The sequence below is a fragment of the Primulina tabacum genome, chromosome 2 (assembly GCF_025594145.1).
Source record: "Primulina tabacum isolate GXHZ01 chromosome 2, ASM2559414v2, whole genome shotgun sequence".
NCBI classification, from domain to species: Eukaryota; Viridiplantae; Streptophyta; class Magnoliopsida; order Lamiales; family Gesneriaceae; genus Primulina; species Primulina tabacum.
In genome coordinates, this window is record NC_134551.1 from 52,241,583 (window position 1) to 52,264,646 (window position 23,064).

The window sequence follows — 23,064 nt, forward strand, 5'->3', positions numbered from 1 at the left end:
GTATATACCTCTGTTCTTAAGTGGTGGTTTTATTTATGTCGACACTCTTCAAACTACTTCATCCCCCAAAACTTGCCACCGCCAGTTGTGGCTAAGAAGGCTCAGCAACGGTGTAACTTTGGTGTTTGAGACCCTAAAGATACAATGAAACTTTACAGACAGTCAACTATTCAATCAATGTTATAATATATGTAAATCGAAGTCATGTAGTCGACTAACCCTGTTATGAATTTGGTTTTGCCCCTTTCGCAACAGAAGAATTTGATGGCAAAAACTTGTGTGAGACGGTTTCACGGTCGTATTTTGTGATATATATTTCTTATTTGGATATCAATGAAAAATTATTATTTTTTATGCTAAAAATATTACTTTTTATTGTGAATATCGTTAGAGTTCACATATAAAGATTTGTGAAACCATCAAGACCTACTCAAATCTAAAATATGCCAAACTTTTGTAAGGGCTCATGTCTAACTTAGATTTTCTGTATCGACCAAGCCCGATCTCTCTCTTTCTTGAAACGTTTCAAATGAGTTTATACAATCTAAATTATTTAATAATAAATTTACAATAGCAACTTGTGAATTTAAATAAATCACTTTGAAAAAGATACAAGTATGGAGAATAAGACTCAATAGTCCAATGTACAGTCCAATGCACGTATAAATGATTTTCCAACGTAAACAGAATTTATATTTATTCACAAACTATCAAGTGATAACACGCGTTACGTGTAAGCACATGCGTTGCAAGCATATAATATAATTATATTAGTATTGTGTATGCATATTGTTATTTATAAAGTATTTTGATTTAAATAAATTGAACCCAATAGAAGGGAATGTGAGAATTCTCTGAAGGATGTAATGATAGATTTTGCCTTTGTGCCGTAGTCTTTAGTTAATTGTCCGTAGTCTTTAGTTAATTGTGACGAGGGTATTATTGTACATCTATTTTACGTACCAAAAACAGTTAATTATTAAATATTAAGTATTATATTCTAAATTATAGTTTAGTTCTAATTACAATTGTGATACGATTTAATATAAATATAATAATATTCATTATTTTTTTATTAATATGAATTTATTTCAATTTAATTTAAATATAAATCAAATTAATCATAATAAATTAGACGAATGAGTATTTAACGTGTGTAAAATACGTTAATGATAATTGTTAATTAAATGTTTGAGCTGTCAGCAAAAAAAAGGAGAGATGGATTTTATAAATTAGTTAAAATGGTTAGCTGGAGTGAGTCACCGTCATTATCCTCCATTTTCGTCATCCTTGTACAGCGCTAATGGCAAAAAACACCAGAGAACCGGTTTCCACAATGCAAAAATCAGTATATCGTCCCGCCATTTTCGTCTCACTGCTGCTATTACCCGTGCTTTCGATTTTCCTGTACCAGCTCGATTCGTTCGACCCGGCTGAGTATCCAGACAAAGAGTTGACCCGGAGAGAGGCCTTGTTTGTTCCTCACCGGAACGCCCACATGCTGAGGGGTTCCGAAAGACTTGGGGAAGGTCGATTGCTGGCGCCGGAGGACGTAGCTTTTGATCCAAAGACAGGGGTTCTGTACACTGGTTGTGAAGATGGATGGGTTCACAGGGTCAGTTTGAATGGGTCGGTGGTGGAGAAATGGGTCAACACGGCGGGGAGGCCGCTGGGGATCGTTCATGGGCTCCACGGCGAGGTTATTGTTGCAGATGCTGTGAAGGTGAGATTTTTGCAGTTTTGTGATACTGATGTGTGATTTACTACTGTGTATTCCTCTTGATTTGTGGGGTCTTCAGATTAAAAAAATGCTTCTTGAGTTTTGAAATGGCTAGCTAAGCATATTCTGATAGAAGAGGACATCCGTGGCAGGGATTATTGAACATAAGCAGTGAGGGCTCAATAGAATTACTAACCGATGAGGCTGAGGGTCTAAAGTTCAAGTTAACAGACGCCGTTGATATCGGTCGAGATGGCACGCTCTATTTCACCGATGCTTCGTATAAATACGGTCTACATGAGTTTATCTGGGACATTTTAGAAGGTAGGCCCTATGGAAGATTCTTGAGCTATAATCCATCAACCAAAGAAACAAGAATCCTGGTCCGGGATTTATATTTTGCAAATGGTGTTGCTGTCTCCCCTGATCAGAGTTTCGTTATTTTTTGCGAAACCGCCTTGTAAGATTTACTTCAGGATGTTGTTTGGTAATGTTTCTCATAGTCTACAGAATGGATTCTTGATTTTGATCACTGATGTCGGATTAAATCGCAGGAGAAGATGTCAAAGGTACTACTTAGAAGGTCGCAGAAAAGGATCGGTAGACATGTTTATTGATAACTTGCCTGGGGTTCCTGACAACATTCGTTATGATGGCGAAGGCCTATACTGGATTGCCTTAAGCACGGTACTGCGTTCTGTTTTATACTCCGTTGTCAATTCCCAGTAACGTCTTACCCTCGATGGGAGAAAAAAAGATAGAAATTCTGTGTAGTTTTTTAAAACTTCCAGCTTCACCCCAAATTTGCTATAGGGGGACACCTTGTAGCAATATCTATTTTTTTTCATCCTGTTCTTATACCAGTTGACGAACATGGCAGGGGATTTCATATCCTACGGATCTGCTTCAAAGATATCCTTTCATTCGAAAAGTTGTTGCAATCATGGAGAGGTACATTGGTCGTCCGAAAATAGAGAAAAATGGAGGGGCTATAGCTGTCGATTTGGATGGAAAGCCAACTGCACTGTATCAAGATCGTGATATCTCATCGATGTCTAGTGCTATCAAAATCGGGGATCACTTGTATTGTGGATCTGTATCATCTCCATACATTCTACGCCTCAACGTGGATCGATATCCTGCCACGCCGACGGTATGATCAAGCATCCTCATATCGAAGCTGCATATTTTCGTCAGTTTGAGCCTTGGCTTTAATTCGGAACTAATGTAAAAGATCTCCAATAAATTACAAACAGCCAAAATAGTTTCATGCAAGCGTTGTAATCAAGCTCCAGCTTCGTTTTATCAAAGGGACATTGAATACACTCGAACACAATTTTATATTTGTTAGCCAAAGTGGAACTTGCGTCAAATATAATGAATAAGCTATGAAAATCAGCCACTGATGAAACTATGGATAGAATTTGGTAACGCAAGTTGGCTATTTAATAAAATCTACGGGCAATTTCACAGCATATTCCTCACATTTAAAAACATCGTTTATTCATCATCATATGACTTTACTCCCAAATTGTCAATGATCATCAAAACAAACATTGTGCTACCTTCAAAACACTGAATCCAGGTTAAGTTACTTCTATTAATGTTTTCAGGGTACAAACAGACAGTGCCATCGCATTTACTGCACTTGTAATATAACAAAATTCCGGGCGTTCAGTTGTTTCCAGCAGTTCGTTTCGCTCCAACCGCAAAGAATTCAGTTATAACTTCAAGAGGCATCCCTTTTGTTTCCGGGACTTTAAATAACACAAAAAACCATGCAATGGTGCAGACAACAGCGTAAATGCCAAAGACACCGGCAAGTCCAATGGAGTTGAGCATGACTGGGAGAGAATATGTGACTATTATGTCCCCGATCCAAAATGTGAGAGCACATATCGCAATACAGAGTCCACGAACACGAGTGGGGAAGATTTCTGCACAGAGGATGTTAGGGACCGGTCCAAATCCCATAACGAAGCAGCAGAAGTAAACTATCACGCTAACAGTTGAGATAACTGCATGCACAATGCTGCCCAGATGGATGACATTCCCAAGGACCAAGACAATAAGTGATATCAATAGAATGGGTAAAGTTGATAGTAGTAGCCACCTGGATTCAAGGAAAAAAAAAGCAATCGTTTATAGAAAAACGTACTGAAGATGGTATGTGCTTTCCATCAATTGAAAGACGGCATAATAATAATATTTCTTAAATCAATAACACATTATTCAAAATCAAGAAACAGAAATAAAGCACGTTATGACCGGGCTAAAATACATGGATATGACCCCCTTAGATTGACCAGCAACAGGATAAACTCCTAGGATCGGGATATTTACTGACACCTCCTGAGGTTTGGAAGGTAGGGGTGCATCTATTAGGACAGCCTTACCTTCATCTGTTAGAACTAGGAAAGAAAGATTCGTGACTTGCAAATTACTATAGAACAAATTCAGGAATTATATGTCAAAACCATCACAATTCATGATTAATTTGGGAGTAATTTCCCCCAATCCATCCATCAACTCCTAGTGTAAGGATTTGCCCCTTTTGGAAGGAAGTAGAGGGAACAGAGCGGGTGGACGACTCAAATAAAAGGTTATTGTTGCGACGTAAATAAAAGGACGAGGTGTGCCACTATTATACTTGGATTTTTAGGTGGTGAATGGTGATCAGGAGATTATGCAAAATTGTTGGTGGGTGTGTGTCGAGGATTGGAATTTACTTGGAAGAGTATTACCTTCTGCCAGCAATATCCATAAGTCTCATAGCAACACCAATGCTGGGAAGCATCAACAATGTTGTGAGAGCACTTATAAGAAGAGATGCAGAGTCTGAACTAATGCCCAAATTCGACAGAAGAACTCCCACTCCGGCTTGTTCCAGGATTTGAGGAGTGTAGTAGAGTACTCCATTGATACCCGAAAACTATATTCCAATATGTTCATCAGCAAACATTATGATATCTTAGAGAATATTCGGCATAAAATAGTTACTTTAATAGTTAGAAGTACGATCTTCGGTTGGCAGAGCATATTTACCTGTTGAAGAATTTGAATTCCAACACCTACAAACAATGCATGTTTAACTCCTGGCTCAAAAAGTTCCTTCCAACTTGATCTTTTTGGAGAATACTCAGCTCGTTTATCCACAGCGACACTAATTTGATGCTGGCTAGTGAGGTCACCTGGACGAAGAACAGACTGGCTAACCAACGCAGCTGCATGAATAAACTCGCCATCAGCAGGAGCGTCTCCCCCTGAAAGAGAGAGAACAGATCCACGCCTTGATCCGGGACCACCCTCTTGATGCAAGTAAATCCTCTTGACGCCTCCAGGAATTTTATCGTCTTTTCGATAAGCCAGCTGCCAACCACCACCAATCCCCATGCCACTAACTTGATCATCGGCATTCTCCTTTTCAGCATTTGTATCCTCACGAGAAAGCAACGGACTCCTTAAATTGTCGTCAGATTCATCCCCAGAAGCATCTGACTCGTGTTCACGGTCCCTTTTTGGGCTTTCCTCGTCCCAATGTTCGTTCTTAGCATTATTCTCAGCAACATTGAACATGCTTCCGAAATTTGGAAACAGCATGCTTCTCATGCTTCCCGATTCCGGGAGCTTCTCATGAACACTTCCGAAGAGAGTCACCATTGGATCCATAAGAGACATACTTTGGTTAGACACGCTCCCGTAACGGGAGACCATACCCAAAGTACTCTGCCCTTTGACAGGTTTGGCTATCCAAGATTGTCCCTCTTCGGCACCGTATAATTTGATACGGTCCTTCTCTAAGGCAAGCTCTTGGTCATCAGCAAGATCATCGTCTGGACCAATTATATACTCTTCTATGGATGTTTCACCTCCAACATCCAGACCCTCCACTAATAAAGCCATTTCACCTGTGTAAGAAAAGAGCCAAAGCAAAAGAAAATCAGATATGTGGTATGCCCACCTGTAAATATATTTCATCATTCACCGGGTACAAATAACCAAAACAGACAAATTGTCGCATGATTGTAAATCATGTAGGTTTCCGAACTAAAAATGATCTCAAATCTTAGCCAGTTTGTTAAATTCATCATAAACATGGATGACATTTTCAGCAAAACAAACTGAAGGTAACTAATTCCGAGCTGACACCAGCACAATGATATCTTCAAAATAATCTGCTGGTAAGAGTACAATCTTTTGACTAATTTTGCAGCTCTCTACTAATGCTAAAAACTCGAGTAAAATTTTGACGGATCGACTATTGTTACATCAACATAAAACAAATAAGAAATTAATCAAGAAGATACTTTGTTTGACTCTTTAGCCAAAATGAACCATCGAGAGTACCTGAGACATCTTCCCTTCCACGTAACATCTGTAAAACTTGCTTCGCCTCTTTCATCTTTCCTTTACTCACTAGCCATCTTGGAGATTCAGGCAAGAAAAACACAGCCAGAGCAATATAAATAATAGAAGGAATTGATAGAACCCCAAGCATCAATCTCCAACTAGGGGAATCCATCAATGACATACCGAAAACCATACAATACGACAGGAACATGCCCGCAGAACCCGTGAACTGTGGAAGGGTGTTTAATAATCCTCTTATTTCTGGCGGGGCAGTCTCAGATATGTAGACAGGAACAAGAGTAACAGCAAGACCAATCCCGAAACCATCTAAAAGCCTTGCCAAGAGAAGTACATACACATTTGGGGACCATAACATCACTAATCCACTAAGGAAATACAAAATGGATGAGATTAACAGCATTGGGCGACGCCCGAGAGAATCGGATACGGATCCGGAAAATGTTGTGATTACTGTTGCTCCGATAAGGGACATTGCGACGATTAGCCCTTCTATGGTAGGTTGGGTCTGCAAGTTAAAATCCCTTTTGATGTAAAGCACGGATCCTGATCAAAGAATTTTGACATACGCTTCTGAGATTATTCAAGATAAATAATAATATGACCAGAAAAAACACAAAATCTGCATTTTCTGATTCTCCCATAGAATTGATGAACAATGAATCTCAAAACAGATTAGAATCACGTAACAAAGAATTCATTTTCTGGCATGAATAACAGGAAACAAGATGAAACAAGTACCTGCTATGGTTGCATTGTCCCATCCTTGCAAAAAGTTGCCGATGGCGGCGGCAATGGCGACTAGCACCTGCTCCTCGCATCCTTGGTTGAAAAAAAGAACGGGCCTTTTTCTCTATCAAATGCGGTAAAACGGCCAAGATTCACGAATCTTTACCTTTTTCTCCAATATACGTTCACGGTTCCTGTGGTGGGCCTACGGATTCAAGAATCAGAAATTTAATCAAGATCCTTTTCCAAACATCAGACTAAAAAGCCCAGACACGCGGAGAGAAAGAAGGTACCTTTCGCTTGCATGAATAGAAAAGAAACCAATAAATAAGAGAAGATGACAAGATATTTATCAGCAAGATACCTCGAAATCAGCAAAAACTCCAAACTACCGATCGATGGTCTACAGGAGCCCACATACCATATGCAACGATGTCATATATTCGACAGATGGCAAGCTTCGAATTATTATTTGAATATCACCATGATGACGACGCAATACTGAAGCGGACAGTGATGGATGAAAGCTGGCAGAACGTGAGAGAGATGCGTGAATGGTTTCTGGTATCGAAAAACCAGTTCAAAAAGATGAGCTGTCCATTCAAGAACGTGCCTCGCTGATCTATGCCTTTTTTTGGCTTTACATATACATATTTTCACTATACTATTTTTTCACTGTCCCGTGAGAGAAGAAAGATTCGTGGGTCGTCTTTTGTTTTGCCACCGATGCTCCGTAGAATATTATTCAAATAACGCATCATGAATCGTCACTACGCTTGCCAGGTGTTGGGCTGTTCTTACATTACAGTTTTAAATTCTTTTCTCCACTGTGATCTGGCTCATCGCCAGAACAATCATGCTTTTTCATACAAAAAAAATTAACAGGCTATGATTAATCTCATTACTAAAATAACTTCAATAATTTTTATGCTTAGATTTCGATATTAATATTCAACCCAAGTTGTGGTACAAATTAATGAACCAATAATTAAAAATCTAATCCCAAAAAATTCATTTTAATTTGAGTCAAAATTGATATTATATATTTATATGACAAAATCAAGGCAATGAATATAAAACCAGAACCAAAAAAAAAAGATCTATTTCGTTTGATGTGGATTATGAAACAATCCAGGCAAAAACTTTATGTGATTTTAGTATTTTAAAAAATGAAAATTACTTTTGTTGGGATATTCCACGTTGTGATAAAATAGCGTGAAATGACATTACAACGCAGCAAGAGGTCCTCCAACTGTGCTAAAATGGTGACCCCAATCATATTTTTTAAAGTGTAAATAGTATAAATGATAAAACTTAGAGCAAAGTTACTTTAAATCCCCAACTTTAAACTAAAGTTTGTCCTGTCATTGTCAGAAAAATCATGTATGTGTATTTTCTGATCCATAAAAATATATTTCAGTGTTCTCTGAATCTACATGTTTTTTATCGGATAAAAATCGATACAAAACATTAAAAATATGATATTAATATATGATATTTGATCATCAACTGTTCGATATATATATATATATATATATATATTATTAATAATCAAACATTATATTAAGTATTAACAATAATGACATATTATTTTTTAGAATAAAATTTGATACAAAACATTAAAAATATAGTAATAATATATAATATTTGAGTATCGACTTTTTCAAATCTAATACTAATATATGATTCATGAGTATTCAAATATATGTAACAAATATTGATATTAATAAAGTTATTTCAAATTTATACTCAAAATCTTATCTTTTATACTATATATAAAACAATTGATACTCAAATATTATATATCAGTATCATATTTTCAATATTTTATACTTATTTTTTCTAAAAAAACATGTAGGCCAAGAGAGTGCCGAAATAATTTTTTTTAATCAAAAAGTTCAAATACATATTTTTTATTAAAAAATACAAAATTAAGTTTGTTTTTGGAGTTTTAAAGAAAATTGTTAATAAGATTGCAAGTAAAATTGGAAAAAACACAGATAATAGTTTTTGAGAATAATTTTTTTAATGTAAAATTGGAAGGAGAGATCGAACCCAACCTAAGCAACATTGTTAGATGCACGTTTGGCTTAACACAGGCGTGACAACTATACCCAGAGCTCCCGTGGTCAACTCGGCTGCTAAGTACCGACCACCCACCTGACTCCGCCGCCCACCCACCGGAAATCGCGAGAGGAAGCACGCAGGTCGCTCTCGCGACAAGGTGAGACGAACCGGTTCGGTTCCTTCGTTCCGTCTACTCTCACACCAAGACACCACACCACACACTTCCTCACTCACCACCCTACTTCCCAATATCATAAAAATATTTTTCCATGGTTTCCAGATCCCGATATTATTATGAAGTGGGATGAAAATAATTGGGGTAAATTATTTAGGAATCTATTGGTTTTCCTGGTAATCGGAATAGAAAGTCGGTTAGCAGGAAAGTTGTTGAATTTTATTTTATTTTTACGTAAACTAACTTAACCTTCATGTTGTCATAAAGTTCATGTTTCATGTCAAAAAATATATTATCATGAGACAGTGTTTATAAGACTGTGAATCGTCTCGTCATTAATTGCAAGAGAGCAAAGTGGATGAACCGTAAAATAAAAATTATTTGAAATTTATGATTGAACGACTTAAATCAATCCAATCTCAAATATATATGCAATGTGAATGATATATAATTGGGTCGTTGTTTTATTGACCTTCACTAGTCTAACGGGAACAATGTGATTGTAATCATGAACATCAAGACAAAGAGATGTCATTCTTCAAGCGCAAATATGCAAAAAACATGGCCATTAGTAATAAAATTATTTTTCCTTCAAACTATTGTAACTAAAACGTGTTAATATAGTCAAGTTACGTTCAAGATTAACATAGTCTTGTATAGTATTTTATTTTCTATAATTGATGTTCTACATAATTCTCGATAGAGCAAGGCTAACATAACATTTTTCCAGCTATACCTTCTCACCCTAGTAATATTACAAAAAAGTTGTAAATACATTAGTCGTACATGTCACCATTACCATAATCAAAGAGAATCTGTCCCCAAAATACCACCAATTCTACACATCGAGCATATTGTGCGGCATCCAAATCTACACTGTAATTATCAATAAGCTTATGTCTGAACATTTGTCTAGAATGGTCGAGGACATATTCCCTCAACTCACCATAGAAGTATCAGGTTCAAAATCTAATAATTTGACACATTCTTGTTATCACTTTCCAGCTTTGTGAGACTTGTCAATTCCGGTTACAAATTCATTTTTAATATTCAAACCCCAAATTATTTCAACATATTGAAGAGTGGTAATGGTCTCATCAACTCCAAGGCGGAATGTGTGAGTCTATCAAATAGAATTGTTATAAGATGGTTGTAAATCATAGTTATTTAGGACGCAAGACGCACTAAAATGTTAGGGTGAATCATGAGTGTAGAAGAAATTAGAGTAAAATTTTGCATAGATGATTGGCAGAAGTAGACGTGGCCGCCTTAGAGGAAAGGCAACTCGAAATGTGAATATAGAGGTAGAGGTGGAACATGAGCCACTAATCCGTTTAAGAAGGCTTGTGGCAAGAAATGTGGAAGTTGATTGTGAGGTTCAACATTTGACCCAAAGAACGAGAGAAATGAAATTTTTTTATTTATTTTCGCGGTTTACGGTAATAAATTTTGATTGTTTGATAATTGAAAATTAATTAGAGCACAGACTCTGACAACTTCCTCCGATTCCAAACTACCCTTCTTCCATGCTTCCTTAGATCCCCATTAGCTGGCCCAACAATGGAACACTGACCGTATCTTGGGTGATCGACCTCACGCAGACATTTGATTGGATATCCAGAGCTCTGCACCCATCAGAATTTTCTTCTGTGTTCCCCGTCCAAACCTTCAATAAACTTGTACGTACTGCGTCGAACGTTCTGCATAAAGAGCCCAATGTTGTGAGGATCAATGAAAACTCAGGGTTGGATTCAGAATCAAGGGTTGTGGTGGTCGGGGATGTGCATGGTCAGCTGCAAGATGTTTTGATTTTGTTGAAAGATGCGGGATTTCCCAGCGATATCGTTTTTTCGTGTTCAATGGTTATTATGTGGACAGAGGAGCTTGGGGGCTCGAGGTTTTCTTAATTTTACTGGCTTGGAAGGTTAGAATTCTTAACTTGATTTCATCAACTTTACCGGCGGGTAGTTTTGAGCTATTAAATTGTATTTCTTGGCGTGCAATAGAGTAAATTAAATCGGATCTACATTAAATTTTGCTACTTCTGTATGAACTAGCTTAAATATTGCTTACTGTTAACATATTCTGTTGTGTTTTCTGCACAAAAATGTTACAATTAGAACCAGCATGTTGTGATTATGCATTTTCTTTTTTCCAATTTAATATTTTTAACCATGTGCCTGTTTGGTCCATGAACTGTATTATCTGAAAATTTGGGAACTTAACTTATGCAGTTGAAATATGCATTCTTGCGTTCTTTGAGGATTAATGTGTATGAATCCCAGCAAGCCCTGAGGATCCACGTGATTAGTTATTTGATCAATTTCACATTGGCTTGTGTATGGTGATTTTTTGACTGATTCGTCTCCCTTTCGGTTATTCTGATTTTGTCTCCTCTTTGGAGGTAGAAACTATTATGAGATGTCTGCAAAAGAAAGTTCTCATATTATTAAACACACCATGTCGAATGTCGTTATAAAATGTTACTTTTACTCGACATTTCGTGACTGGATAATTGGCCTTGGAGTTGCTAATAATTGTATTTAGTTCTCTTGCTGACGGGTAATAGTTGTAAATCTATTCTATTATTTGGTTTATTTTTGCATGGCGAGGAAATTTGTGGAAATCATTTAATTGTAGTCTGCACGGAGCTTTCAACTTTCTCTCTGTTTGCTAGTATATTCTGAATATTTTATGGTTAAGAGTACTTCTAACCAATTCTTAGCGTTTATTACAATTTTTACATCCATGTGTGTTAGATCTCGAGTCTTCAGACGGAATTACTGTGAAATAACTTGGAACAAGATTGAAGCTTTTGAATCAAGTATTAGTTCGCAAAAATTGCAGACAAAAATTATGATATGACTTTAGCAACTAGCAGAGTGAAAATGGCACGTAATATAATGTTTTTGATGGCCATCTAACTTCACCACAGGTTGTTTTGGCCCGTGCGGGTAGTTTATGAGGTGCCTGCAAATAGTGTATTAGGATTCGGATCATCTATCCACCGCCTCTGAATCAGGCGCATCACTGTGGTGTTCCGCCAAATGGGATGATTAAGATCAATGTTGATACCGCCGTCCGGAAATCAGTCCATTCATTTGGGGTGGGTGTGGTGAGTCGTGATCACTTTGGGGTTGTCATCTTTGCCGTGGTACTTCGTCTTCCCCGGAATTTCTCTCCTCACTTGGCCGGACATATATGCAGTACAAGAGGGCATCCTGGTAGCACACCAGCTGAATTTGAGACTTGTGCAGTCTCAGTTTGTTCAAGCAATCAATAAACCGCATCCACTTTCTATGGAGGTTCCACTTACTGGCATGATTAAGCAAACTTGTGAAATTGCTGCCACTGCTTGCTCCAGGAAAGCTAACTGTGTGGCGTGCATTTGCTCGCTTCCAAAGTCTTGCAGATGATGTCTTATTTTGAGTCAATCCCTTTATATTTGCAAGGTGCTGCACAGTTGATCCATCTACTGGTTAATAGAACTATATTTTGGATTACAAGAAAAAATGGCTATCTTGATTTGACTTTAATAAAGAATAGACTTGAGCATTATATATTATTTATTAATTTAAAAAAAAAACAATTTTAATAAAAAAAATGAATAAACTTTATTATTTGAGGAACGTCTGTGATGTGGTGATTACCTGATTGAATCCATCCCCCATGTTGAATCCTAAATCCTATATAACATCAATCAATCCAACTATCCTAGTTTAGCTATAAATACAATAATATATAACTAGACTTTGGGTTAAGTACTTATCTAATCAATTATCAATAATTGTATTTTAACAAATTAGAAGGAAGAAACACTCATATACACAAAATAAAGATAATCGATTTTTTGAAAAATAAATAATAAATAAAAGAAATCTAACCACTTTCGATATAATTAAAGAGTAAGTTTTTTGTGAGACGGTTTTACGAATTTTATATATGAAACATGTCAATTTTATCGATATTCACAATAAAAAGTAATAATAATAACATAAAAAATAATATTTTTTCATTAATGATTCAAATAAAATATCTGTCAATATGTGATATCGTTTCACACAAATTTTTATCCTAATTAAACGGGGAATAGGAAAAAAAAAATACTTCTTTAAAACATTGTGTGACGATGATACATATACTTTTTATTACATGTATGTGAGACAATTCCTGTATCTTTATAGATTTTCTTAAATTAATGTTGCACACTTGAGCCAAATCCGATAATAAGAGTAGAACACCACCCAAGATATGCTCGCTACGTCGTCGGATGCAGCGGCGCCGCCAACGCCTCCGCCATCTGTGCCGCCAGCACCATCCTCGGATGAGGATTTCTTCTCTACAGCATCCACTTCCACTTCCTCCGATTCCAAGCCAGCCTCCCCCACCCCTGCTTCCGTACGTCCTCAGATCCCCATCACATGGCCCGAGGATGGAAGCATAACCGTATCTTGGGTCACCGACCTCATGCAGACATTCGATTGGGCATCCAGGGATTTGCCCCCATCGGAGTTTCCGGCCGTGTTCCCCGTCCAAACCCTGGATAAACTTGTACTTACTGCATCGAAGATTCTGCATAAAGAACCCAATTGTGTGAGGATCGATGAAAACTCAGGGTTGAATTCGGAATCAAGGGTTGTGGTGGTAGGTGATGTGCATGGTCAATTGCATGATGTTTTGTTTTTGTTGAAAGATGCGGGATTTCCTGGCGATGATCGTTTCTTCGTGTTCAACGGGGATTATGTGGATAGAGGAGCTTGGGGGCTCGAGGTTTTCTTACTTTTACTGGCTTGGAAGGTTAAAGTTCTTAACTTGATTTCATCAACTTTATCGGCGAGTAGTTTTGAGCTATTAAATTGTTTTTCTTGGTGTACAATAGAGGAAAATAATTAGGTTCTGCGTTGATTTTTGCAACTTCTTTATGAACATACTTCAATTTTTCTGTGATCAACATTTACTTTTGTGTCTTTTGCCCAAAAATGCTAATTTGAATGAGCATGTTGAACTCTTTCTTCTTTTCCAATATATTATATTTGACCGTGTTACTTGTTAGGTCCATGAGCTGCATTACCTGAAAATTCAGGAACTATAGTCGGTTTAACTTGTGCTGTTGAAATATGTTTTCTGTCAGCATTCTTTGAGGATTAAGGTATGAATCCCATCGAGATCTGAGGATCCAGGTGATGCAATCACTTGTTCAATTTTATATTGGCTTGTGTATGTCAATTTGTTTGCTAAGATTGATGTTCTGATTTGATGAAATGAAAGTTAGATTAGCTAATTTATTGTTTTAATCAGGAACAAATCAAGGTGGCCTTCTTCCTTTTCCCCATTCAACTCCTTGATTTGACTCCATACAAATTTAAGCTTGGTTTTTGACAGAACAAGGGAAAATACTGTCACATTTGGAAATCTTGTTGGATTCTGAAATTTCAAACACGAGTAATGTGCATATTCTACTTGCTTATCATTAAAAGGGAGATGCTCCAAAATCTGCTTTCTTGTCTTATTTATTCATCTCCCTTTCCGTTATTCTGATCTTGTCTCTTGTTTGGAGGTAGAAACTATTATTAGATGTCCGCAAAAGAATAGTTGAGTTAATAAAATTCAGAATCCTAAAGTTCTCATTTTTTTAAGAAGAAAGTTCTCATATTTATTAATAACAATTCTGATTTTCTACCATGTGGAATGTCATTATAAAATGTCACTCTTACTCGGCCACTTCCTGACTTGATAATTAGCCCCTGATTAGTTTTTCTGGAAATAGTTTTAAATATATTAGATTATTTTTGCCTTGAATGGGGAGGGTATTTTTGGAATTTTTTAAATTTGTATAGTCTGCGCAAATTTGGTGCTTCCGGCTTTCTCTCTGTTTGTTATATCCTACATGTTTTATGGTTAATTAATTTTATTAGCGACTCGTTTCTTAGATTTTGTGCCTGATCGGAGCTACCAATCTGTTGAACTCTCTCTATATCGATATCTATTTCAAAATTTTCAACCATCTAGTTGGAATTGCTATCTATATTCATGTTTTGGATTCCGAATAAGCAGCAATCCTGTCTGTAAATTCTACTTCATCTGTTTTGAAATTTCTGTTGTTTAACAGAGTTTTCTTTGTAAACTTGTCATGGAGAATATCTGTACGTGGAAACACTTTTGTGTTTTGACTCAAAAGTTCCCTTTTTAACTAATAAAGAGACATTGTCATTTACCTAATCAAACCTAGTGGAAGATTTAGTTTCAGAATGGCGAAGTTAAGTTGTCATAATTAAATTGACTTGTGTTGGAAGAGACCCGAAAACAATGTGGAGTAGATCGAGCAAACAGCAGGTCCATGACAAGAAAGATCTAGATTTGTAGCAAGTTATAGTCCATGGTTCTTATTCAATTATTGTTCGAGTTTTTTTCCCCAAAATTGAGTTAAAAAATATTCATTTATATTTTCTACTTTTTTGTTGCTGCTTCAATTTTGGTTCCATTATTTTGATTTATATCTACTGCTTTAGGGGGTCCTAAGGTGATGTGGGATCTCCATGCTTCTGTTCTCATTCTTTGTTCTAGAAGAAGAAGTCTTCATATGTTGACGTATGTAGATACATTGTTACTTGAACAGTTAACTTGCTTATCAGGAAACTATTATTGGCAATCTTAAAATTATATCAATTTTATGCCTTGTGATATACTCCGGATACATTTCAGAATATCTCTAGTCTCTACGAGTTAAGATTATAACCGGAGTAATACTTTTGTAGGTTCTTATGCCTCATAAGGTGTATTTACTTCGTGGAAATCACGAATCAAAATATTGTACTTCGGTTTATGGATTTGAAAAAGAAGTGTCTACAAAGTATGGAGATAATGGAAAGCATGTGTACAGAAAATGTTTAGGCTGTTTTGAAGGACTTCCCCTTGCTTCCATCATTGCTGGGAAAGTTTACACTGCTCATGGAGGGCTATTTCGTGGTGCAGTTACTACCCCATTAAAAAGGGCCAAAAAGAAAAATCGGAAGGTAGTTCATACTCCTGAGGTTAATTCCTTAATTCTTGGTTCCTTGGAAGAGTTGGCTAAAGCTAGACGATCTGTCCTTGATCCTCCTTGGGAAGGTTCAAATTTGATTCCTGGTGATGTTCTATGGTCAGATCCTTCGATGAGCCTTGGTCTTTCCCCGAACACAGAACGAGGTATTGGTCTCTTGTGGGGTCCTGATTGTACTGAAGAGTTCTTAAAGAAGTTCAATCTAAAGGTGATGCAATTTTATCCTATTGATTTGATAATCAATATCTCACTGGCCAACCTTTATCAAATTGATTTTCATGTGCCAATTTCATATACCATCCATTCTTTAAACTTGTTGATTAAGGTTGACTGATGCTAGATTCACGAGGAGTGAGTATTGCTTGCTAATATAAAAAATGATGTTTCAGTTTTGTTTGAGGACTGAGGTGATCTTTTCAGTCATGCTCACAATAAGACGGAGTGGTTAGTGTACAATGCAAATGGCTTGAAGTTCTGTTCTTATTGATTGGTGTTGGGATTAAGAATATTCTTTGCCCTTAATCTCGTCGTGGTAACACTTGTAGTCTAACTAGGTGAATGTTTTTATTTGTATCCTTGCAAATGAATTGCTGATCATTTTGAGTTGGAGGAACTCAAAGACGCTTTTTATACTATGGATTAATCTTTTTTATTTACTATCTAAAGCTTTTTGTCGCAATTGTCACTGAAATCAATTGTTTGTGAGAGCTCTTGCACATTTGATATCTCACTCCTTCCATGACTTCTTGCATGAGCACGCCCATAGAAGCTCACTCCGATGTTGAAGTAGATTGGCTGATTTGAGATTTATTTTCTTGTCAAAGCAGATGATAATCAGGTCACATGAAGGTCCTGATGCAAGGGATAAGCGACATGATCTTGGAGGAATGGATGTAGGATATACTATAGATCATATTGTAGATTCAGGGAAGCTTATTACCCTATTCAGTGCCCCAGACTATCCACAATTTCAGGTAGCTTCATTTGCTCACAAGTTTTTCCCCTTATATACCCTTTTAAAAATAGTTTTGGTTTTTACTATCAGGTGTTCATCTTTTTTATGTTTCATCTGAAAAAATTACTTTTGAGTTTGGATTGAAGGTGTTGTGCGTTAAGGTCTAGTTTTTTCTTGGCACGTGTTGAGAAGCAAAAAAGTATATAACAAAATAAACTCTCTTTCCCTTTTATATGACTCCTGCCTTCCTGAGTAGAGGATTGATGATATCATCAGGATGAAAGCCTATGATAGAGTTGGCTGCAGCCCACATTTGAAGGAAACAGAAAATACTTTTAACTCCTAATAATATTCTTGGGTTTTCTTATAGTTCACTGCATATTATGAGGCATGCAAAAAGAATGCTAGAATGATGGGATTTATTTCATGTCTATTTCCCAGGCAACAGAAGAGAGGTACCGAAATAAAGGAGCATATATTGTCTTAGAACCCCCTCAATTCGACACTCCCATTTTCCATAGTTTTGAAGCTGTTGCTCCAAGACCAAAGGTAAATTTTGATACCAATATTGAGAAACAAAATTCAAGATTACGAAGTACAACCTAGAGGCTGCGAATATGATAATGGTGATCCTATTTGGCTGTGTGAAAGGACTCCCGAGCAACAAACAGCCCTTGTTTCCTTTGTTTATCCATATAAATTTTCTTTTAGTATATCATAAACGATAAGTTGGTTTTAACATTCTCGCAGGCAAACCCTTTCTATGATTTTGAAGATGTAATCGATTCCGATGAAGAACTGGACCTGGCATCAATGGAAGCGGCTTCTTGAAGATGACTGTAATCTATTCCATCTCTTTGAAGAGGCACACTGTGTATTTTTTAAAAGCGAAAGTTATGTATCTTCTCGTGTTTATTTTTAATTTTTTTGTATGCAATAGTGCGAGAAGCTATTCTTTACTAATTAATGGTTTCTGAACTTTTCAAGTGTAGATTTTGAGCACCATAGATTCCATTCTAAAATTTCATATTCTGTGACACCTTCAACGTATCGAGTGAGACATTGGCATTGCAAGTTCAATGTTCAATGGTGTGGTTGCCTTTGGTTTCAAATATTATTCGACACTTGGTGTTGAACTTTCCTCTCAATGAACTGTCGAATCTCAATCATTACAACTAAATACTATTATGATATAATTGCATTCAGTTCAAATATTAACAGTATATCTTTTATTGAATTAGGACATTTGGAACTAGAATCCTAGTTCGATTAGGTTAAGGATACTTTGATAAATAGGATGCCAGCTAAAAAAAACGTGAAGGATAATGATTAACAAAATTAAAAATTGATAATTTTTTTATTTAGCTTAGAAATCGGGAATTTGTAAGAAGAAATTGCACGTTCAAACAAAAGCAAAATAGAATAGTGAAATTAAGATTAAATTTAACCTCCTGGGTACCTTGTAATTAAAAAAGTGCCGAAGCAAATGGAAAGTGGGGATGGTCAATTAAAAAGGCACAAAAATTTATATTAGACTGTCTCGTGGTTCAATTTTATCAAACATATCTATGAAAAAAATTACTTTTTATTCTAGATAAGTACAAACTAGACTTGTATCACGAGACGCCTATTCTTGAAAATATTTGTTGTACCCCTAATATGAAGTATTTCAATGAAGGGTAGGTCTCTTGTGAGACGGTCTCACGAATCTTTATCTGTGAGACGGGTCAGTCCTACCGATATTCATAATAAAAAGTAATAATCTCAGCATAAAAAGTAATACTTTTTCATGGATGACCCAAATAAGAGATATGTCTCACAAAATACGACTCGTGAGACCGTTTCACACAAGTTTTTGCTTTCAATGAATAAAAACAAAGGTTTTTTTGGACTTCTGCTTGAAAAAAAGATTAATCTATACTACATTACAAAGGTTGATAGACCTTGAATAATTAATTTTAGTGTCACGATGAATTTTTAAATAAATCAAAAATTACTCATCTCGATTTATTAAAAATGCTTTATTTTTATTTAATTAATAAATAATATTATAAAACATATTTAATAAATTTTTAACTTATCTATAAGATCAAAATCTTTTTGAATCCAAAAAATGTAGAAAAAATCATTATTATGATCGTATTTGAATAATTGTTCTAACTCCTACAAATACGTGTACACACACACACACATATATATATACACACACACACACGCATACGCACATAAATTTAATTGAAATATGTCGAATGATATTGCGATGGTAGCCGGATCTTTCTACGTACCCAAAAATAAGCCCAACAAACCACTCGGGGACGACTGGCACTTCATCGACCAAGAGGCGCAGGTCATAGGGGTGGCGGATGGTGTCGGCGGCTTTACATCGAGGGGAATCGATTCTGGTCAATACGCCAGAGAGCTAATGGGCAACGCCGCGGATATAGTCAAGCAACGCCGCTTCGTCAACCCGAATCAACTCCTCCAAGAAGCGTTCTTGAAATCTAGATTGCCGGGTGCCTGCACCGCCTGCATCATGGCAATTGAAGGAAATCTCCTCAAAGCGACGAATTTGGGCGACTCTGGGTATGCGGTGATCAGAGGAGGGGCAGTTGTGTACAAGTCTCCGGCGCAGCAGACAAAGTTCAATCGCCGTATCAGATGGAAAGAAAAAAAGGTGGCCCTGAACTTGCGGAGGATTTGGAGGTGGTGGTGGAGGCTGGAGATGTTATAGTCGCCGGCACTGATGGGTTGTTTGATAATTTATTTCCGGAAGAAATCGCGGCGATGGTGGAGATTTCCTTGGAACAAAACAGTCAACCGGAAGTCCTAGCACAGATTTTGGCTACGGCGGCGTTGCATAAATCTTTGGATAAAAGCTGTAGAAGCCCCTTTGGTGTGGCGGCTCAGGCAGCTGGTTTAATACACAGTGGAGGGAAATACGATGATATCACTGTGGTAGCTGCCTATCTCCATGCAGTTTCAAACGAAAAAGGTTCATAAATATTATAATTGCTGTAAATTAACTAGAGTAGGTATCTTGTGACACTGTCTCACAAATCTTTATTTGCGAGACTGGTCAAACCCTACTATATTCACAATAAAAATTAATACTTAGAAAGTAATATTTTTTCATATATAACACAAATAAGATATCCTGTCTCACAAAATACGATCCGAGACCGTCTCAAACAAATTTTGATCAATTAATTAATGAGATCAAATTCAGTCTCCATCACAATTTATTTTACTATAAATAAATTTAATCGTATGTTTTTTTTTATGCTTCAGGCCATGAAGTTGGCTCATCCGAAGAAATGTTGACCGAACTTATTAGTATTGATCAAATACCTCCATGTCGCATCGACTCGAACGCCAATCCATTATGTATTTTTCAATTTGATGCGGAAGTTTTTTTCCAAACAGACATTCAAATAGTAAGTTTGTTATAATTTTAAATTCATAAATATTTAGATGAGATATATTTGGAGATTAGATGGTTTTTAAATATTTTTTATATAGATTTGATAGATTTAAGAATCTTACATATTTGCAAACATAATTCTATAAACACCTGTAGATTTTTTTACATGATTTTTGTAAAATTTTTCATATAAGTTTATAGATTTTGTACATTTCCTTGTATGTATGTGTATGTATGGGGATTTGTGTGTGTGTGTAAATTTTTTAAAATATGTTGGTGTATTAATCTGCAACCTTATGTTTGAGTTGATAATATACCTATATATATATATATATGTATGTATGTATATATATATGTATGTATGTCTTTATGTGAAAATTTAAAAAAATATGAACCATTGTATAGATATAATTTTCGAAAAAAAAATACGATAATTTAATATTAATTGAAAGTACTAAAGGAATTTTTTTTTAAAAAAAAAATCAATTTTTATTCAAAAAGTTAATAAGAATTTTAACATTTTTTCGATACATTATTACTTTTAATTCTGTGAGCAAATAAAATTTTGCTGTTCATATATGTAGCGCAATATTTAATTAAAAATTTCATAATTATAATTTTAATACTTGTTAAATCTCAAAATTATAAGACATGAAACAAAGAGAATAAAGTATTATATATATATATAATATAGCTTATGATCTTAATTTTTTAATTTTTTTTATGTTTGTTGCATGAATATTCAACTATTTAATAATTAATCGACATTATAATTTTCAACATTATTTCTTTTTATTAAATATTACAATCATTGATATACATCATAAATTAAAAATCATATAATCAATTCTATAATTCAAAAATTCTTGTGACATTAGTAAACTGTAATTCTGTTTTGAATATCGTTAGACTTTTATAGGATACATAAAAAAAACATTGAATACATTTAGACTTTAGTGTAATATTAATTTTTTTGTTGAAATGATATTGTTATTTTTTTTTTACGGTAAAACTCATAATTTTATTGCAAAGAATCGTCAATTACAAGATTAACCAACCAAGATGGAAATTCTCCATTAATTCATACAAAGGATGGGGGAGAAAAAAAACAAAACGAGCCAAAAAATGAGCTACTTTATTAGCCGATCGTCGAACATGACTTAATTAAGAGATAATAGGTGCCTGAATTCGAGCTCTGATAGTTTTTGTATTGCAAAAAGAATTAATAGGCTCAACGAAAGCCAGCCCCCTATGACGATTCTTCTTATTAAAATGTTTGAATCTGTCCCAAGGAAAAGGCAAAAAATTCTTTTGCGATATTATAAGTTATAATTAATGAGTTACAACTTCTTTTACCTTTTCGTAATCAATAACAAAAAAATTTTATTAGTGATACACAAGTTGTTATTAAAAAATGTTACAAAAATTTTTTTTTTTTGAGAAGAGACCGATAAAATATTTATAATTGTCGACCATTAAAATTATAATATATTTTGTACAAAATATTAATAAACATAGATCATAAAATGCAAATAAACAATATGGAGCTACTTAAATTTACTATTCTTAATTTTATTGAGAGAAATCTAAGTACATGTCAATAAAACCAAACAATTTTAAAATATTTTCACATTTTGTAGCTTTCTTTCACCTTGTATTCAATAATGTTTGGTGCTGAAGATGTGCAAATTTTAAATTGTCTCACAACAAGCTCTGGAATAAGACAAAGACAGAAAGAAAATCAAATCTAGAGTTTGACTCTATCTTTTTAAAGCGAATTTGACCAATACACTGTGCTTATGAAATACGATAATCGTCTCCTAAGATATAACGAATTATGTTTTGTGATACGAGCATTCTAAATCACAAAATCAGACAAACTTCTAAGATTTTTTTTAAATTTCTTATGAACTAACAAGTTTTTTAACTCCAATACGTGTTGGACGAAAACATACGTATATTTTTGAATTTGATAGTCTAACTTTATACCATTACCTCGAGTCTATTTATATTTCTTTAGGGTTGAAAGGAAGTTTTCGCAATCTGCAGCTTCGCTGAGATTCAATATGATTCATGATATCTTGATCCGATCATTTATATCACACACACATGATCACTTGATAGATTCAATCTAATGCGTTGAAATTGTACTTTTACTCATCTAATTAAGTTGCATATATAATGTGTATTAAATTTAAGTCAAAAATAACTTTTTGGAGTCCGTTTTACCGCTGCATTCCATTAGTTCCTTGTTTTTCCAGCAAAATTTAATAATTATACTCGCACTTATCGAATAGTTCACATTCAACCCCTTTTTGTTACCTCAACTTATTTGAAGGAGGTGGGGGTCAAAAAATGGTTCACAATATTCATGGCAGCCATTAAACATGATGTCAAATGGTGGCAAAAGGTGAACATGGAGTATAGCTACACAGTATAATTAATATTTTTGATATAAAAATAATATTTTTTTATCAGTCAGGTTGGATTGGAGATTTGTTTCACAAAATTGACTCCTGACACGATCTCATCAATCAGATTTTTCGTTTTTTTTTTTTTTTGAAATTTTATAAAGATATAGATAATATAT

The 23,064-nt window shown here is 35.2% G+C and overlaps 4 protein-coding genes and 1 long non-coding RNA gene across 7 annotated transcripts; 4 read left to right on the forward strand and 1 right to left on the reverse strand.

The window, feature by feature from the left end:
* The first annotated feature begins 1,244 nt into the window (after positions 1-1,244).
* Positions 1,245-3,061, forward strand: LOC142536847 (protein STRICTOSIDINE SYNTHASE-LIKE 6-like). Its single transcript, XM_075642229.1, has 4 exons — positions 1,245-1,723; positions 1,873-2,180; positions 2,275-2,407; positions 2,601-3,061. Exons 1-4 carry the CDS (start codon positions 1,304-1,306, stop codon positions 2,877-2,879), a joined length of 1,140 nt encoding a protein of 379 aa, XP_075498344.1. The 5' UTR covers positions 1,245-1,303; the 3' UTR covers positions 2,880-3,061.
* Positions 3,062-3,143: 82 nt separating this feature from the next.
* Positions 3,144-7,454, reverse strand: LOC142536844 (monosaccharide-sensing protein 2-like). 3 transcript variants are annotated; one of them, XM_075642225.1, is made up of 6 exons: positions 7,182-7,454; positions 6,830-7,011; positions 6,068-6,634; positions 4,766-5,628; positions 4,465-4,652; positions 3,144-3,833 (listed from the first exon to the last, which is right to left on the reverse strand). In XM_075642225.1, exons 3-6 carry the CDS (start codon positions 6,561-6,563, stop codon positions 3,395-3,397), a joined length of 1,986 nt encoding a protein of 661 aa, XP_075498340.1. In that variant the 5' UTR covers positions 6,564-6,634; positions 6,830-7,011; positions 7,182-7,454; the 3' UTR covers positions 3,144-3,394. The 3 variants fall into 3 exon arrangements, with proteins under 3 accessions (XP_075498340.1, XP_075498338.1, XP_075498339.1); XM_075642223.1 differs by having other exon boundaries at positions 6,830-7,022; XM_075642224.1 differs by having other exon boundaries at positions 6,830-7,022; positions 7,111-7,185.
* Positions 7,455-10,525: 3,071 nt separating this feature from the next.
* On the forward strand, positions 10,526-12,617 carry LOC142536848 (uncharacterized). Its single transcript, XR_012818471.1, has 2 exons — positions 10,526-10,983; positions 11,995-12,617. It is a non-coding gene; the product is annotated as an uncharacterized LOC142536848 (long non-coding RNA).
* Positions 12,618-13,217: 600 nt separating this feature from the next.
* LOC142536845 (serine/threonine-protein phosphatase 7) lies at positions 13,218-18,197 on the forward strand. The gene is made up of 5 exons (XM_075642227.1): positions 13,218-13,856; positions 15,815-16,306; positions 16,926-17,072; positions 17,495-17,602; positions 17,804-18,197. Exons 1-5 carry the CDS (start codon positions 13,311-13,313, stop codon positions 17,882-17,884), a joined length of 1,374 nt encoding a protein of 457 aa, XP_075498342.1. The 5' UTR covers positions 13,218-13,310; the 3' UTR covers positions 17,885-18,197.
* A 1,106-nt stretch (positions 18,198-19,303) lies between these two features.
* LOC142538054 (putative protein phosphatase 2C 55) lies at positions 19,304-20,528 on the forward strand. The gene is made up of 2 exons (XM_075643496.1): positions 19,304-20,045; positions 20,342-20,528. The coding sequence occupies exons 1-2, from the start codon at positions 19,712-19,714 to the stop codon at positions 20,500-20,502; spliced, it is 495 nt and encodes a 164-aa protein (XP_075499611.1). The 5' UTR covers positions 19,304-19,711; the 3' UTR covers positions 20,503-20,528.
* Positions 20,529-23,064: the final 2,536 nt, after the last annotated feature.

Coding starts and splice junctions, on each gene's coding strand:
- LOC142536847 (XM_075642229.1), top strand. CDS start 1,304: ATGGCAAAAAACACCAGAGAACCGGTTTCCACAATGCAAAAATCAGTA. Junction 1,724..1,872: donor TTGTTGCAGATGCTGTGAAG/GTGAGATTTTTG, acceptor CATCCGTGGCAG/GGATTATTGAACATAAGCAG. Junction 2,181..2,274: donor ATTTTTTGCGAAACCGCCTT/GTAAGATTTACT, acceptor ATTAAATCGCAG/GAGAAGATGTCAAAGGTACT.
- LOC142536844 (XM_075642225.1), bottom strand. CDS start 6,563: ATGTCCCTTATCGGAGCAACAGTAATCACAACATTTTCCGGATCCGTA. Junction 5,629..6,067: donor TGGAAGGGAAGATGTCTCAG/GTACTCTCGATG, acceptor TTTCTTACACAG/GTGAAATGGCTTTATTAGTG. Junction 4,653..4,765: donor GAATTCAAATTCTTCAACAG/GTAAATATGCTC, acceptor ATTGGAATATAG/TTTTCGGGTATCAATGGAGT.
- LOC142536845 (XM_075642227.1), top strand. CDS start 13,311: ATGCTCGCTACGTCGTCGGATGCAGCGGCGCCGCCAACGCCTCCGCCA. Junction 16,307..16,925: donor TAAAGAAGTTCAATCTAAAG/GTGATGCAATTT, acceptor TTGTCAAAGCAG/ATGATAATCAGGTCACATGA. Junction 17,073..17,494: donor CAGACTATCCACAATTTCAG/GTAGCTTCATTT, acceptor TCTATTTCCCAG/GCAACAGAAGAGAGGTACCG.
- LOC142538054 (XM_075643496.1), top strand. CDS start 19,712: ATGGAAAGAAAAAAAGGTGGCCCTGAACTTGCGGAGGATTTGGAGGTG. Junction 20,046..20,341: donor TGCAGTTTCAAACGAAAAAG/GTTCATAAATAT, acceptor TTTATGCTTCAG/GCCATGAAGTTGGCTCATCC.